Source organism: Ochotona curzoniae, unplaced genomic scaffold (assembly GCF_017591425.1).
Source record: "Ochotona curzoniae isolate NIBS_2020 unplaced genomic scaffold, NIBS_Ocur_1.0 scaffold_274, whole genome shotgun sequence".
Classification (NCBI taxonomy): domain Eukaryota; kingdom Metazoa; phylum Chordata; class Mammalia; order Lagomorpha; family Ochotonidae; genus Ochotona; species Ochotona curzoniae.
Window position 1 is genome coordinate 10,310,710 of NW_024467101.1, and position 16,471 is coordinate 10,327,180.

Consider the following 16,471-nt stretch of genomic DNA (forward strand, 5'->3'; position numbering starts at 1 on the left):
AGCGTCTAGATAGATCACACTTCACAGGTTTCAGATCCGCAAGAGTTGATTTTGGTCATTGGTGATGGCATTTCTGCTGTCTTTTGATATTCCTGCTGTGTTTTCATGTATAAGAAAATGTGCAAGGAAGAGATTATGCCACGGGGCTAGCACTGTGGCAAGACAGGTAAAGCTGCTGCCTGAGGCGCCGGCATCCCATATGGCTACCAGTTCCAATCCCGGTTGCTCCACTTCCTCTCCAGCTGCTTGCTAATGTGCCTGGGAGAACAGCAAAGGAAGACCCAAGTGCTTGGGGCTCCACAGCCACATGTAGTCTCAGCCCCCTGCCAGTGTGACCATTTGGGGAGTGAACCCGCAAATGGAATGTCTCTCCATCTCTCTCTCTCTCTGTAACTGCTTTTGAAATAAATCAGAAAGAGCATACTGTACTACACCAAAGCAAGGTAGCAAGGAAACAGGTTATCAGGAAATAGTAAGGCCCTCATCTTCCTTTTATTTTTAATAAAGGGGAAGCCTCTTCACCACACTCCCAAATACACCAGCACGCTTTTCTGCTGACAATTCCTTAGTCTGCTTGTGCTTACCTGCCCCCTCCCTATCCCCTCAAGGACTGTCACCTTGGTGTCCCCAAAGGCCGGGCAGAGGTTGTGGATTAAGGGAGCCAGGCCACATTCAAGGACCCAGGAAGTTGGGTGGAAACCTCATCCGCCATTCTCCCCAGGTGTGAACATGAGTGATAAGTGACAGCAGCAGCGGCAGCGTCCTCGGCCACCGGCAGCCGCCTTGCATCTTTTTATAGCACATTTTAGTTCCCGTTCAGCACCACCTGAAAATGTTGGCAGGCACTCACCAGCTCACAGATCTGTTGTTTTGTTCAGAAGCGCCTACGGGTTACTGTCCTATGAAACAGGTGCCGAAAGCATGGTCCAGGGTATGCGGCAGCTGCCAGCAACGTCACCCAGCTGCCTAGGGCTGTCGGTGGAATCGGAACTCCAAGCTGGGTTGTGGGACTCGTATTCCAGTTTTCAGTCATGCAACTCTTGACAGTTTCGCAGCCTGAGTGGAGCCGGGGTTCCTGTGTGTGTGGGGCGCGGGTAGGGGTACGGGAAGCCCCAGCTCCTGCAGGGTCACCCTGGCTGTTTCCTGTTTATAACCTTCATCAGGCAAGGGAGCCCCTCCACCCTGTGTGTTCACAGGAAGCCCAAAGCAGGGCTGTGCTAGGTGCTGGGGCACAGCAGGGAGTTGCGACAGCATGGCAGTGCAGGGAGCTTTTCCTAACACTGTGTCTGGGGCGGACTGGGAATATGGGGAAGTGGGTGAGAGCCAGAGCTCCTGGCGTCAGACTGACTTGGGTTCCTGCTCAGGCTCAGCCACTTCCTTGCTGAGTGACCAACCAAACACTTCCCTCTTCCCAGCCTCAACTTTTCCCTTCCATAAAATGGAGCTGATAGCGGCACCCAGCCTCTAGGATCATTGCTAGAGCTAAAGGTGTAGAGAAGGGGCTAGGCCCACCCCGACCTCTCTCTCGGACCACAGATAAGATGCTGGATGGTGCCACGTGCGTATGTGAGCTGCTGCTCTTATATTTTATTTGAAGGGCAGAGCTGCAAAGGGAGAAGCTGAGACAGAGAGACCTTCACCTGTTGGTCCTCTTCCCCCAAATGGCCGTAACAGCCAAAGCTGAGCCGATCAGGATCTAGGAGCTCCTTCCATGTCTGTTGCGTGGATGCAGGGGACTGCTTTCCCAGGCGCATTAGCAGGGAGCTGGGTCAGAAGGGGAGAGGCTGGGATGTGACCGGTGCCCCTAGGAGATGCCTGCACCATAGACAGAGGGTTAGCCGGCTACACCATGGCAACAACCCTGTTGTTTTTAATTTTTTAGTCAACTGTTTGTTTCCTGGCATGGTCCGTTTCTTTTTCTTGTGCTCTCCAAAGCTGGCCACCTGTGTGCTCCCCGCTGACCCATCTGAGCGCAGAGCCTCAATACTAAAATCCCCATGGGGCTTCCACCTGCCTTCTGTGCATTTGCATTTTTGCTGATTTGCCCAGGGTGCCCCAGTATGCCGGGAGCATCGTCTCGGGGTGCATGTCACGAGGTGGGGCAGTTCTCACTCTATGCCAGCGTTTGTAAATAGCCTTGCTGGAGCCCAGCTGTGTGCACATTCATGCTTGTTGTCTGTGGCTACTTTTGCCCCCCTACCCCAGCCAGACTTAAGTGCTCAGAACAGAGACCACTGGGCCACGGAGCTGTGGAGAAGGAAGCTTTGGCTAACCCCAACAACGATGGTAAAATGCAGTGTGTGGGAGACAGGTATAAGGAAAACAAGTGCCTCCAGACCCCACTCCCCCGACCACGCATTCCTTGTCATATGTTCCTTCCATGATGACCTTGACCATGATATTCAATACTTACCTTTGCGGGGGAGGGGCACTCATCTTAGTGGAAGTTAGAAAGTTTCTTCTGCTGCCTCTTGTTAACTCCCATTTCTCAGAGGAATACACTACACTGAGGTTTTGGACAGCAGCGATTCCAGAGGGAGCCAGGAACCGCCACCCCAGAATGAAGGAACTAGGGGGTGACCTCCAGTCTCATCCCTCGCCCACCTCTGGCTGAACTGAGCCTCCAAGGGGGAAGGTGTGAAACATGGCAAAGACAAGTCCTGGGTGGAGGGTCAGAGGCTGTGGCTTTGGGCAGGTTGCCTGCCCTCTCTGAGCCCCAGTAAATAGGCAGTTGATAGCAGGGTGGCGAGGGGGAGGGGCATCTGCTAGGATGGGGGTTGGAGGTGAAGGCAGGGGTGTAAGGCACAGGTGCTATGACAGGTGTGAAATCCTTAGTGTGAGGCATGCAGCGAGTGTTTGGTATAAGCTTGCATCTTCAGCGCGCCAGCCTGCCCACCTGCCCTCCCAGACCTTTCTGCAAGCTGCTTGGTATCCATGCAGCATTCAGACTAACTGACCCTTTATCTCTTACTCTTGAACAGAGAGGGAGAGAGAGAGAGAGCTGCAGGCTCCTCAGCTTTGCCTGGGGCGCTTAGGGCAGCCATGGCAATGGAATGTTTAGGAGGCAGTTGGTTCCCATGGAGAGGGAGAACAGCATTGAGCTGGAGCAGTGGGCCCTTACCTGGGGCTTCCCTAGCCAGCTTTGTGTGCTGCCAGCTCCCCTCTGCCCTGCTCTCCTCCCCATCCCACCAACTGCTTTTTTCCATGGGAACCTCTGGATCTCCTGGGCATGAAGAAATGCAGATACTGAGTTCAGATGAGTTGGCAGCTGGAATGGTGTGGTCTCGGTGTCATTGTCACCTCTCCCACCATGGAAGTCTGGCACCCGTCTCTGTAAGCTTTTATCCCTCGAAGTCCTCACATGTGTTGGTGGCCTTGTCCCCTACTGAAGTGTCCACTCAGGAGCTTCAACAGTACCCTGCCTGTGGTGGATGCTCAGGAAACCTTTGTGAGATGCGTGAGTCTGGATCTGGGGACGTGGGGGTCCCCTCTCCTCTCCTCCCCTCCCAATAGCCCTTCAGGGTAGCTCATGGGTGAAGGAAGAAGGGAAGCCACTGCTGTCCCTTCACCTTCCAGGCCGCATGACTCCATGCCAAAGACAGCATCCTGATGCTGGCAAACTGGCTTTTGCGCTCACAAGTTGTTCCAGTTTCTGCTAATGACTTCATCAGTCCGAGTTTGAAAGAAGCCCGAGAAAGTCCTTCCTGCTGGGTTCTGCTGGAAATAGAGCAGGCCCTTGAGTGGCGGTGGTGGTGGCTGCACACCCGACACACTCCTGTGTCCCTTCTGCTCCTGCCAGGCTGCTCCCTGGCTCTCCAGCCCCAGATCCAGGGCCCAACCACCCCGTGGGAGCCTCCTGGGGCATGTTGCCAGTATCCTCCGTTCATGGATGCGGGAACTGGGACTCAAAGAGGCTCTGTCAACTTGCCAAGGCCACACAGCTGGGAACTGGTGCAGCCTGGGTTTGGACCAAAACGGTCTGGGCCCATTCCCTGCCTGGCATGCAGTCACTTGATGACCTTATTGGAGAGAAGGACAGTGTGGGTGGAGGAGAGAAGCCTCACCTGCCACGTGAGAGCAGCTCGCCCATTTCCTGTGCTTGGTTGATGGGTTGGTTTCTTTCTCTTTTATATTTATTTATTGATTTGAAAAAGTACCAAAAAAAAAAAAAAAGGTGGAGAAACAGAGATCTTTCATTTCCTGGTTCACTTCTCAAATGCTTCCAACAACCAGTTCTAGGCCAGTATGAAGCCAGGAGCTTCTGGATCTCCCATGTGGCTCTAGGGGCCCAGACACCTGGGCCATCTTCCGCTGCTTTCCCAGGCACAGCAGCCAGGGAACTGGATCGGAAGTGGAGCAGCCTGGGCCTGAACCCATGCTCCAACACGGAAACATCATAACCTGTAGCTTCATCCCCTGTCCCACCATGCCAACCCTTTAGCTGTGGTTGCTAGGGGGTGCTCCATTTGATGTTAAATAAACAGGGGTGCTTCATTAAACAGGGAGTGCTATTCCTTCTGCTTTCCTTCTATAAGAAAGAAAGAAAAGAACTGTGAGCTCCTTCCCAGCCTCAGGGCTGTCCCCTAAGTCATACCGTCCTCTGGGGTAGCAGTCAGCCAGCTGTTGGCAATGTCCCAAGAGTTCCATAGATGTTGTGGGTCAGGTGTAGCTGCGGCAGCGGATGCTGCAGGCTGTCTCCTCCTCCTCCCTTACCCACTTCCCTTGGTACCCCATACCCGGTTGTGCCTCAGTGTCCCCAGAGGCTAGAGCCTCAGATCATTTGCAGATCCCCCCCCCGCCCCAAATCTGTGGATGCCCAGGTTGTTCTTCAGCTCGGTAGGGTGCAGTGCGCACAGACACAGGTCACACTCATTCTTTCTGGTTGTTCTAAGCTGACTCTAGACGGCATCTCACACCTTGCACAGTGTTGCCTGCTCATGAGGTCGTTAAAGCTGCGGGGCCTAGGGAATCCTGGCAAGAAGAAAAAGGCCCACATGTGTTGCCTGCCACTCCCATTCTGTTTTCCATTATGTCCACCCCAAGGCTGGGTGAGTTTGCAGGTGTTTCGTCCGTGCATGTGGAAGGCTGTTTGCAAGCTCAGGGGACTTGTGAAAGCAGGCTGGGGCTGGGATCTAGTCCAGGTGCCACTGTTCACCCACCCCTGTCCTAGATCCTAGATCTGTGCCAGGACACGGGGTACTGGGAGGGTAGCCACTGGCCACCCTCGGGCACCAGTAAGTTGACATTTGGCTGAAGAGAAAGGGAAGCCAGACTTTTAAAGTTTTATTTAATTTTGCTTAATTTGGGCCCAAGTAGTTATGTATGACTGCGAGCTGGGGGCTGGGCGCTGGACACACACCAGTGACCAAGCACCTAATAGTCCTCCTTGTGCCCAGAAAGAGTCTGTGTTCCCTGCAAGGAGAGGACCAGGCTCCTGAACGTGGGAACCAACCAGATGGCAGGCCTCCTGGTCTCGGCTGGCATCTCAAGGGCCACCCGAGGGTAGCTGGGCCGGAGCCAGGCTGCTCCCGGGAGAGCATCAAGGCCCCTGGCACAAATGGGTTCACTTTGTTCCCAGAGGGAAGGCCTAGATTCAGCGGCTGCCTGTGCCCCTGGAGCACTGACCCTGGGCGGGGGATGGGGGCTGTGATGCAGGAGGAGGGGTTGCCATGGTTACCCTGGAGCGCCAGCCCTCTGGGTCTGAGACTGGAAGGGAATGAACAGGCTGCTGTTCCAGGGAGTAGAAGACATTGTGGAGGTGAGGAATGAGCTAGTAGGAAGGGAGGGAGGAAGTACAGACAACAGCTTAGGGCCATGGCACACGGAGCAGTAACAGCTGAGATTTCTTTGCCCAGTAATTAGCCCATTTTACAGAATAGGAAAATTGAGGCTCCAAAGAGCAGTGGTCTAGATGAAGGGATTTCAAAACATTTATGAAAAATGAAACTCAATGCTAAATTTCTTTGGTGCAAAAAAGAAAAGAAAAAGAAAAATCCACGCCTAGGACGGAGTGTTCAGAAAGTTCATGAAAAATGTATATTAGGGCCCGATGAGACATCCTAGTGGTTAAAGTCCTTGCCTTGCACATACCGGGATCCCATATGGGTGCAGGTTCTAATCCCACATGGGTGCAGTAGCCTCACTTTCCATCCAGCTCCCTGCTTGTGGCCTGGGAAAGCAGTTGAAGACGGCACGAAGCCTTGGATTGGAATGGAGCAACCAGGACACGAACCAGCGCCCGTATGGGATGCCAGCGTCCCAAGGGGAGTCTCAGCCTACTGTGCCACGGCACCTGCCCTGATGTCCATGTTTCCAGAAACTGTTGTGAGGACCCCTCCAAGAGTCCAGACTTCTCCCACTCCAGGGTTGCCTTGGAAAGCGCCCCTGCACCCGACAGCAGTGGACTAGAGCAGAGCTAAGCTGAGACTCTGTGTGTGAGCCCATCGACCATGGGCCTCCATTGTCCCATCTGTGAAGGGAGAGGGAGAGTCTTGGACTCGCTGGCCTCCCCGCTGTAGGCAGCACATGGCACTGGGATGTATGCATGCCTTCCCCAGAGCTGTGGGGCCTGCCTAGCTTCTCCGTAACCGGGCTCCGGCCTTGTGCCAGTGCCAGGCCCCATCACGGACCCAACCTCGTCCCTGTCTTGAGCTGCACATCTGCATGGCACAACTGGTTCTGTCATCTCCTTGGGTCAGTTGCTCCTCTTCTTCCTGCTCCTCCTGGTGATGTGGGTCCTCAGCTGTAACATCCAGGAACACCGAGGTGTCCCTCTTACTGGGGTCCTGCTGACCTGAGGTGTTCTCACGGTAGGAATTGGGTCAGCGCTGGATGGTGGTGGCAGGTCATTGTCCAACTTCAGGGAGTGCCCGTCTTCCTTACGGCCTGGGGATGTGATGCCCTTCGGGGTTGTACAGTGCACTGCCTGATCCACCGTCCCCACCAGCCGCAGATGGTATGATAACTTGTCACTTAGGCTGTTGCTTTTCTTCAAGTTCAAGGTCTTGAGGCCAAGAGCCCCAAGGGCTCCCTTGGACAGCAGAGCTTTCACTGAGATTCAGTTTGCTTTGGCTGGGTCATGAGCCTGTGGGAGCAGGCAAGTGCAAACTCCAGCTGCCTCATCTCCCCCCTCCCTCCCCCAGCACTCTGAAATGTCGCTTCCAGATGCCCTGGGCACTCTCTCTGCCTCCATCCTTGACACAGCATCTCTCTCGCCTCTGCAGGGCTCTGCCGGCACACAGCCCTGGTGAGCAGGTGCACAGGCTGGAGCCCCAAGATGACGGTCCCCAGGGGAGGTACGTACACACACAGCAGGTCCCTTGGAGTCCCTACTGCCCGGAAACAGGGTTTGGCCACAGTCCTGCAAGGGACTGACTGGACAGTTCTCCTGGGAGTCAGATAGAGAAGACTGGCTGGGTCTCCCAAGGTGCCAGGGCACTTGTCCAGCGCCACCGCTCAGACTGTAGCCACCAGCCAGAACCCAGCCTGCAGAACTCGTGTGGCCTGTTTTGCCGACGCAAGCGTTTTGGCCGAGCTTGCTCAGCACCTCACGTGAGAGCTGCTTCGGCCCTTTGTTCCGGTCAAATCCCACCAACCAGCAAGTGGCAGAGGTGGGACTGGAACATGGGGTTTCCAAATGCAAGATGCTGACTAAGCATCCTCAAGGTGTTGGGGGTACAGAGCATGCTCAGAGCACTGGGCTGGGGCCTGCTGCTTCTCCTCCTGCTGGGGTGTCAACTTGCACTCGGGGTGCCTGGCAGCTTGCTCCCGGGTGCTGTGTGGATCCCTAGCTTCCTCTTGTCTATGGGTATCAGCCTGTTCTTTGCTCTCAGCTGTGGGACTTCACTGTCTGCCCCCTGCCCTGCCCTGCCCTCCCCTGCCCTGTCCTCCCCTGCCCTGCCCTGCCCTGCCCTGTCCTCCCCTCCCTTGCCCTACCCTGCCCACCCTGCCCCGGGCCGGCCACTCTGGAGGGATTTTTGAGTAGCCTCACATTACCACCTGCAGAAACTCTGGAATTCAGGATCCCAGTGAACCCCCAGTCTTTCTGGATTCTTTTTATTCCCCAAACATTTATGTTTCTGAATGGCAAAGATACACAGAGAGAGAGAGGGGAAAGGAAAAAACAGAGATCTCTCTGTTGGTTCCACTCCCCAAATGGCCACAGCAGCCAGGGCTCGGCCAGGCTGAAGCCGGGAGCCAGGAACTCCATCTGGGACGCCCGTGTGGGTGCAGGAGCTCAAGCACTTGGGTCATTACCTGCTGCTTTTACAGGTGCATTATCAGAGAGCTGGGTTTCTGGAAGTGGAGCAGCCAGGATTTGAACTGGTACCCATATGAGATGCTGGTGCTTTAGGCAGCAGCTTAACTTGCTACATTACCGTGCCAGCCATGAACCTCCCCATCTTTTTTTTAAGGTTTATTTCTGGGCCAAGCACGGTAGCCTAGTGGCTAAAGTCCTTGCCTTGCACAAGCCAGGATCCCATGTGGGTGCCAGTTCTAATCCCAGCTGCTCCATTTCCCATCCCGCTCCCTGCTTATGGCATGGGAAAGCAGTCGAGGATGGCTCAAAGGTTTGGGATCCTGCACCTGCATGGGAGACCCAGAAGAAGCTCCTGGCTCCTGGCTTTGCGAGCCCGGAGTTTCTTCCATGTCTCCTACATGGGTGCAGGGTTCCAAACCTTTGAGCCATCCTCGACTGCTTTCCCAGGCAGGGAGTTGGATGAGAAATGGAGCAGCTGAGAATGAACCATTGCCCATATGGGATCCCTGCACTTGCAGGGAGAGGATTAGCCAATTGATCTGGGCTCTGAACCCCCAGTCTTGTAAACACAACAACAACAGGCCACATTTCTCTAGGAACAGGCCCCTGCTATTCTCGGATGCCCAGAGAAAGAGAGAAAGCCCGGGGTGGGGGGTGAGAAGCGGAAGTGACTTACACTTTTGTTTGTCAGGCACCGCCTTCCACCCGTGTCCACGGGTGCACCCCTGCTCTGCAGTGGGGGAAAGTGTGGCTGAGAAGGGGAAGGGGGCAAGCCGACTCCTCCCAAGTGGCAGGACAGGAAGTGCCGGGGCGGCCACGGCTTCCCCTGCGCAGCTGCACACTGACTTTTCTGGTGAATACGTGTTTTTCCGGTGAACGTCCTGTCCGAAGAGGAACGCTCGCTGCCTTCTCCCCGCTTGCTTCCGGCACAAGTCGCTAGAGATGCTGGGTCCTTCCTGCCCCGGCCCTTGAACTGGCTGTTTGCTCTTCTAGGAATGTCTTTCTCCACTTGACTGTCTCCTACCCATTGATCCTTGAATTCCAGTGGATTGTTGTTCTCTCTCTAAATTTTCATAATGATCCAGGGAGACAGCTGAGGCGCTGCATTGTTTTTTTGTTTGCTTGTTTTGAATTTGTTGATTGCAAAGACATACAGATCTTCCATCCTCTGGCTCATTTCCCGCATGCCTCCTGCAGCAGCTGCATACAGGGTCAGGCCACAGCAGTGCTGTCTGCCAGACTGCATGTTAGCAGGATGCTGGTATTGGGAGCAGACCTGGAACTAGAACCCAGGCCCTCCATTATGGGACCTGGGCATCCCAATCAGAGATTTAACCAACCATTGTGTCCAGCATGCATCCCACAAGGAAGGCATAGGGAGAAGTTAAGGACCTGGCCAGGGAGTAAGAATAGGACTCGGCTGCATGGCTCCAGAGTTCTTTGCAGGGGGAGGGATAATGGTAGGATTCCTCGGTGTTACTGCAGGTGTTCCTATGAATTAAGGTGAGTCAAGGGCTCAGCTCAGCGCCAAAGCCCATAGCCAAGTGCTCATGAATTATGCTGTGTCCCTAAATGCTTGCCTAGACACCTCTACTTTTCTGGGCTTGTGAAGACCTCCAGCTTACCTGCCTCCCTGATCACGCGTGTCTCCTTCTCTCTCCAGATGCGAGCCCTACTGGCCGCCGGCTGACACGTCGCTGAAGCGGGCCCCTAGGCCCGGCCTGCTGCGTTCCCGGCCCAGCATGCGCCTGTCCATGCGGAGGGCGCTGCTGGCAGCCGGCTGCGCCCTGGCCCTGGTGCTGGCCGTGCAGTTGGGACAGCAGGTGCTGGAGTGCCGTGCGGTGCTGGGGGGCCCGCGGAGCCCCCGGCGGGCCATGCGGCCTGAGCAGGAGGAGCTGGTGCTGGTGGGTGCTGACCACGTGGAGTACCGCTATGGCAAGGCCATGCCGCTCATCTTCGTGGGTGGCGTCCCGCGCAGCGGCACTACGCTCATGCGCGCCATGCTGGACGCTCACCCAGAGGTGCGCTGCGGCGAGGAGACCCGCATCATCCCCCGCCTGCTGGCTATGCGCCAGGCCTGGTCTAAGTCCGGCCGGGAGAAACTACGGCTGGACGAAGCGGGCGTGACGGACGAGGTGCTGGACGCCGCCATGCAGGCCTTCATCCTGGAGGTGATTGCCAAGCACGGTGAGCCGGCGCGTGTGCTGTGCAACAAGGACCCCTTCACGCTCAAGTCGTCCGTTTACCTGTCGCGCCTGTTCCCCAACTCCAAGTTCCTGTTGATGGTGCGGGATGGCCGCGCCTCGGTGCACTCCATGATCACGCGCAAGGTCACCATCGCGGGCTTCGACCTGAGCAGCTACCGCGACTGCCTCACCAAGTGGAACAAAGCCATTGAGGTGATGTACGCGCAGTGCCTGGAGGTGGGCAAGGACAAGTGCCTGCCCGTGTACTACGAGCAGCTGGTGCTGCACCCCAGGCGCTCCCTCAAGCTCATCCTGGACTTCCTGGGCATCGCCTGGAGCGATGCTGTCCTGCACCACGAAGACCTCATCGGCAAGCCCGGGGGTGTCTCCCTGTCCAAGTGAGTGCTCTGACCTCCACCCTGCCTCTCAGCTGTGCCGCTTGTGCTAAGTCACTCTGCCTGCCTCAGTCCCCACACCTCCTCTGCTGCAGCCAGGAAGACCTGGGAAAGGGGGGTGGTGGTTAGCTGCAGGACCCCTTGAACCCCTCCAGGGCCTGCCCGGCAGCTCTAGGACATTGAATTAAATCACTGCACCTCCTGTCTGCCCCAATTTTATTATCTAAACACACAGGAACAGTCGCTGGTCTTTTTGTTTTTCTTTTTAAAAAGATTTTATTTTTATTATGAATGCAAATTTTATAGAGAGAGGAGAGACAAAGATCTTTCGTCCATTGGTCCACTCCCTAAATGGCTGTGATGGCCAAAACAGAGCTGAGCCAAAGCCAGGAGCCGGGGGCCTCTTCTGCATCTCCCACATGGATTCAGGGTCCCATTCAGGGTCCCTCCACTGCCAGATGTGCAACAGTGACCTTGTTGCAAAGGCCACATGTGGGGAGCTAGATAGGAAGTGGAGCGACCAGGACACGAACCGGCGAACATATGGGGTACTGGCACTTGAAGACAAAGGATGTACCAGTTGAGCCATCGCACCTGCCCTTGGTCACTCTTTTTGAGTCACAGCCTTTGCAAGTGTTTGGTAGTAAAGCAGTGGCAGGTGGACGGGAAGGCGGGAGCACAGGCTCGGGAATCAGGCTGTCTGGGTTCAAACCCCAGGTCTACCACTGCAGAGCTGTGTGACCCAAGCACATGCCTCCAGCTTGTCTGTGCTTTTACGTCCTGCTCTGTAACTTAGGAAGATCTACGGGTCTCTGTGTATTCATCTTGGATGCCATTTTTATTTATTTTTTAATTTTTAAAAAAGATTTATTTATTTTTATTGCAAAGTCAGATATACAGAGAGGAGGAGAGACAGAAAGGAAGATCTTCCATCCGATGATTCACTCCCCAAGTGAGCACAACGGCTGGTACTGCGTTGATCCAAAGCCAGGAGCCAGGAATTTCCTCCAGGGAATTTCCCACGCGGGTGCAGGGTCCCAAGGCTTTGGGCCATCCTCAACTGCTTTCCCAGGCCATAAGCAGGGAGCTGAATGGGAAGTGGAGCTGCTGGGATTAGAACTGGTGTCCATATGGGATCCCGGTGCATTCAAGGCAACGACTTTAGCTGCTAGGCCACTGTGCCAGGCCCCTTGGATGCTATTTTCATAATTATCATTTTCATGTTTATTAAAACAAAAAAAGATTATTGGCAAGCAGAGTTGCTGAGATGGAGAGAGTCATACATGACTTCCATCCACTGCTTCACTCCCCACGCAGCCACAACAGCCAGGACTGTGCCCAGCCAAAGGCCAGAGTCCAAGGCTCCACCTGGGTTTCCCAAGTGGGTGGTACAGGGGCCCAAGCACTTAGAACCATCCTCCAATGCTTTCTTAGGCCACTAGCAGGGGGCTGGATGGAAAGTGGGGCAGCCAGGACTCGAACCTATGGGATGTAGGCACCACAGGTGCCAACATAACTTACCTGCAACCACAGCCCCAGCCCTGAGCCTCAAACATGATACTGCTCATGGCAGTTGTCCTGGCCAGTGGGAGCGGGAGCTTGGATCGTTACAGATCATCAAAACAAAAATCAGATCCACTCCAGAGCGTGCATACATCTTTATTAGAGAGAAATAAGGGGCGTACACAGGTAAGGAAGGACTGATAGCTTGTAGCGCCCAGCCAGTTTCTGAGTTCTGACCACCTGGACTTTTGATAGTGCATGCTGATTAAGCTAAGTTCCAATGAACCAAGGCTTCTGTAGCTGTCTTTCACCCTGTGTTAGGGTGTCCCCCGGGGGCATGGTACCCAACACTCCCCTGAGCTGTAACTGTGTGCAGCTGTATGGTATCCCTCCGCACCGATTCCCCTAGTCTCTTTAGCACCCCCTGTTGGTAGACACTGGTTACTTCTAGTATGACCGATGTGTAGGCGTACTCCAGTTCGCGTTCTGTGAGGCATCCGTCCGTGTTCTTTTCACACTGTAAACTCCGGGAGACACACAGGTCTTGGCAGAAGCCATGTCCATCATTTGTGATTTTTAGGCACATTGCCTAGAGTGGTGATTTAGATCTGGGCCTGCGACCCCCCAAGCGATGTGCTTCCCACCATTGTGAGCTCTCTTACCTTCCCCACTTGGCCTCTCTCCCAGGCCTGTTCCCATCTTCTTCCCACATCCTCAGAGACTTCCGTCAGCTGGGATGGAAGCATCTGGAAGTATATTCTCAATCCCAGTGTGTCCCCACCTGAAAGCCTACCACATCCCTGGATTATAGTTGGAGTGATCTTCCTAATCCAGTGGCATAGGATGCCTGAAGAACAAGAGGTAGAAATGGAAGTACTACACAGCTGATCAAAGAACAAAGTGTTGACGTACTATAGACAGGATACAATTGCTGCTTTAAAAGCTGCAAGCAAAACTGTAGATGCTTCGGTTGTGGGCATGTGACTTACCGGAAGCCGCCCACTCTGCTAAACGCTTGCTTTGAATGAATTCATGGAGTCTTTCCAACAGCCCAGTGAGAGAAGTGCTGCTGTCACTTCTGTTGTAGGTGAGGAGACTGAGGTTAGCGATGTGAAAGAACTCTCCCTGGACCACGCAGCGGCTGTTGGTCCAGCCGGCAGTCTGAAGTCAAGCAATTTGGCTCCCAAGTGTGCACCTGCTATTCAGATCCCAGAGAAAGGATTGCAAGGGGTTATTCCAGAATGTCTAGACTGGAAGCCCGTGCAAAAATGACAGACTGGGAGTCTGACTGCAAGATTTTTCAGCCTTACCTTTAGTGTTTTACTTAAAGAAAAGGAAAAAAAAAAAAAAGATTTATTTGAGAGAGAAAGAGATACAGAGGGATATGCTGTTCTGCTGGCTCACCGCCCAGAGCCTACAAATGACTGAGGCTGGCCCAGGCTGGAACCAGGAGCGAGGGACTCTGTGTGGGTCTCCCCCGTGGGTGTCAGGGACCCAGGTGCATGGCCCATCCTCTGCCATCTCCCTGGTGCATTTAACAGGAAGCTGGATGGGAAGCACAGAATAAACCAGGACTTGAAGCAGATACCTCTGTTTGCGACATGCTGTGACAAGTGGTGACTTCAGCCGTGCCTGTCCCTGGTCCCTCACGATTTGTTTCAAGGTCAAAATGTGTGTATTAGTCGTATGTGTCACAAGTGACTCTAGGAAATGGAATTGTGCCCCTGCAGTATGCATTGCTGGTACTTTCCTCCGGCTTTGTGGGGTGCATAGCGGGGAGCTATAACAAGGCTAGAACTCCAAGGCAGTGGCACGGTTGGTTCCTGCCAACCTTTCCTGCTGCCCCTTCCAGCACGGCCAAGCAGCATGCCCACTCAGGTGCCATGTGGACCTGCCCCTACCCCTACCCACGCTTTCCTCTCTTCCCCAGGATCGAGCGTTCTACTGACCAGGTGATCAAGCCCGTGAACCTGGAAGCGCTGTCCAAGTGGACTGGCCACATCCCCGGGGACGTGGTGAGGGACATGGCCCAGATCGCCCCCATGCTGGCTCGGCTCGGCTATGACCCCTACGCGAACCCACCCAACTATGGCAAGCCCGACCCCATCGTCGTCAACAACACGCACCGGGTGAGTATGCACGCCTGCCCACGGGGAACCCAGCTCTCAGGCCTGGGACCCCGAGCCGAGGGGGAGTCTCTGCCTGGGTGTCGTGTTTCCCTGACATGACAGACATGCTTGGGTTTCCATTTTCGCTTGGGCTACAAGGAAGCTCAGAGCCAGCTGGTGGCCTTGCCTCTAATACCCTGTGGCCTCTTAGAGTAGACCCATGTGTGTACTCGTATCTTCTTTCTCCTATTTCCTACTGTTTCTTGTTTCTGTCTGCAAAGCACTTTAAATTCTCACCAAACCATGGGAACCCATCAATCAGCTGTCAGTAACTTGGGTGACCTGTGAGGTTTGCTGTTTCCTGTAGCAGACGAGAGCTGAGCTCAGTGCTGTCTGAATCTCTTTTCCCTTTGTCCCGAGTGCAGGTGCTTATGATATTTTTGAAGTGTGCCTGTAGGCTGTTGCACAGGATGAAAGGACGGCTCCCAAGTTCATGGTGTGGTTTATGTGCTTCTGGTTTCCTTTGGGTGCTGGATTCTGGCTCCCATCGTGGCACTAAGTCAGTTAACATCTTTGCAAAAAGCGACCCTCGCAGCACTGACCTCACGAAGCCCTAGGGTCTTGGTGTAAGCTCTGCTCAGCATTTCTAAGCTGGCGCTGATTTGAGCAAGTAGCCGGTTCTCTGACCTTCCCTCCTGTGCCTGAGTTGGCTGCAGGAGGAATTCTCCGCCTGCTGCTCTTGAGCCCTTGGTGCTTCTGCACCAATCGCGCTAATCCCTCTGTTAGACAGTTTCCTGGCCCTGGACAGGGGCGGGGTGGGGGGGCCGTGCCAGGCTGCGGGGGTCATGTGTTCCCTCTCACGCACGACAGCCGATTCTGGCCACATTTTGTTTCCGAAAGTATTCAGGAACCGGCAAGTATAAGTATACCCAGCCACGCTGGTGGTGTGGCCATTCATAGCTGGGGCTGTGGTTCATATTTATTATATTTATTCCTGACTTTATCCTGTTCATCTTTAATGATAGCAGTGATTCTTCACCATCTTACGTGCTTTCTGTACTTTGTGCGTATGCCATGCTTCTAGTAATTAACTTGAAATATGGCTATATCCCATTAACTTCTACAAATATTATGTGTCAGCTCAAAGCAACATAAGCCAAAAACGGGGAGGGCTTTTGGCATGCAGGTTCCAATGCCACGTAGAGTAGCTCTGTTGCATATTGGAGCACCAGTTTTGCCTCTGGGCTGCTCACCCACCTTCCTGCTAATGCGTATCTTGGGAAGCAGCTGATGATGGCTCAAGCCCTGTGGGTCCCTGTCACCCACATGGGAGATCCAGACGGAATTTTGCAGCTCATGGCTGTAGCCTGGCCCAGCCTTAGCTCTTGCGGGCACTTGGGGAGTGAATCAAGCGCTGGAAGATCTCTTACTGTTTATCTCCGTGTGTCTGTGCTTCTCCGATGAAAATGACAAGTTGTTAAAAACCAACATACACAGCCAAGATACTATTTTGCCTAAGATAATCATAATAATAGATTAAGAAGAGGACTGTGGGATGAACTAAAGTTCAACCCTTTTTACTTTTCAGAAACGGTGGTACTCTGGCCTCTGCTCCCAGTGCTTGCTGGATTAGGGGCCCGGAGGCGCCCAGCCTGAGGCCTGACACACACAGCCCAGCCTGAGGCCTGACACTGTGTGTTCTAATGATTGCTGCAGGTCTAAATAACTCTTCTGAGCTTAGTCTGTTTCTTTTTAAGAGCAAGAGGTCTCTAAATCCTTCCTGAGAGGTTTCTTGCCTGGGGGCTCCTTGAGTCTCAGCGGGTATCTGACACTTTGTTTATTTTTCACACTGTACCTTTCCTGCAAATTCAAGTTCCTTGGTTCTCAGGCCGTGTGTGTGTGTGTGTGTGTGTGTGTGTGTGTGTGTGTGTGTGTGTGTGTGTGTGTGGTTTTGGTTTTTAAGATTTATTTATTTTTATGTGAAAGGCAGAGTTACAGAAAGAGGAGAGACAAGGAGAA

General features: G+C 54.0%; 1 protein-coding gene across 1 annotated transcript in view; it reads left to right on the top strand.

Annotated features, from left to right (window-relative positions):
- The window catches only part of TPST2 (tyrosylprotein sulfotransferase 2), a 44,584-nt gene that overhangs the window by 20,726 nt on the left and 7,387 nt on the right, over positions 1 to 16,471 (top strand). Inside the window, exons 2-4 of the mRNA XM_041003892.1 lie at positions 7,224 to 7,295; positions 9,924 to 10,844; positions 14,275 to 14,473. Of these exons, the coding sequence (XP_040859826.1) occupies positions 10,003 to 10,844; positions 14,275 to 14,473 (1,041 nt within the window). The 5' untranslated portion in view covers positions 7,224 to 7,295; positions 9,924 to 10,002. The remainder of the gene's footprint in view (positions 1 to 7,223; positions 7,296 to 9,923; positions 10,845 to 14,274; positions 14,474 to 16,471) is intronic.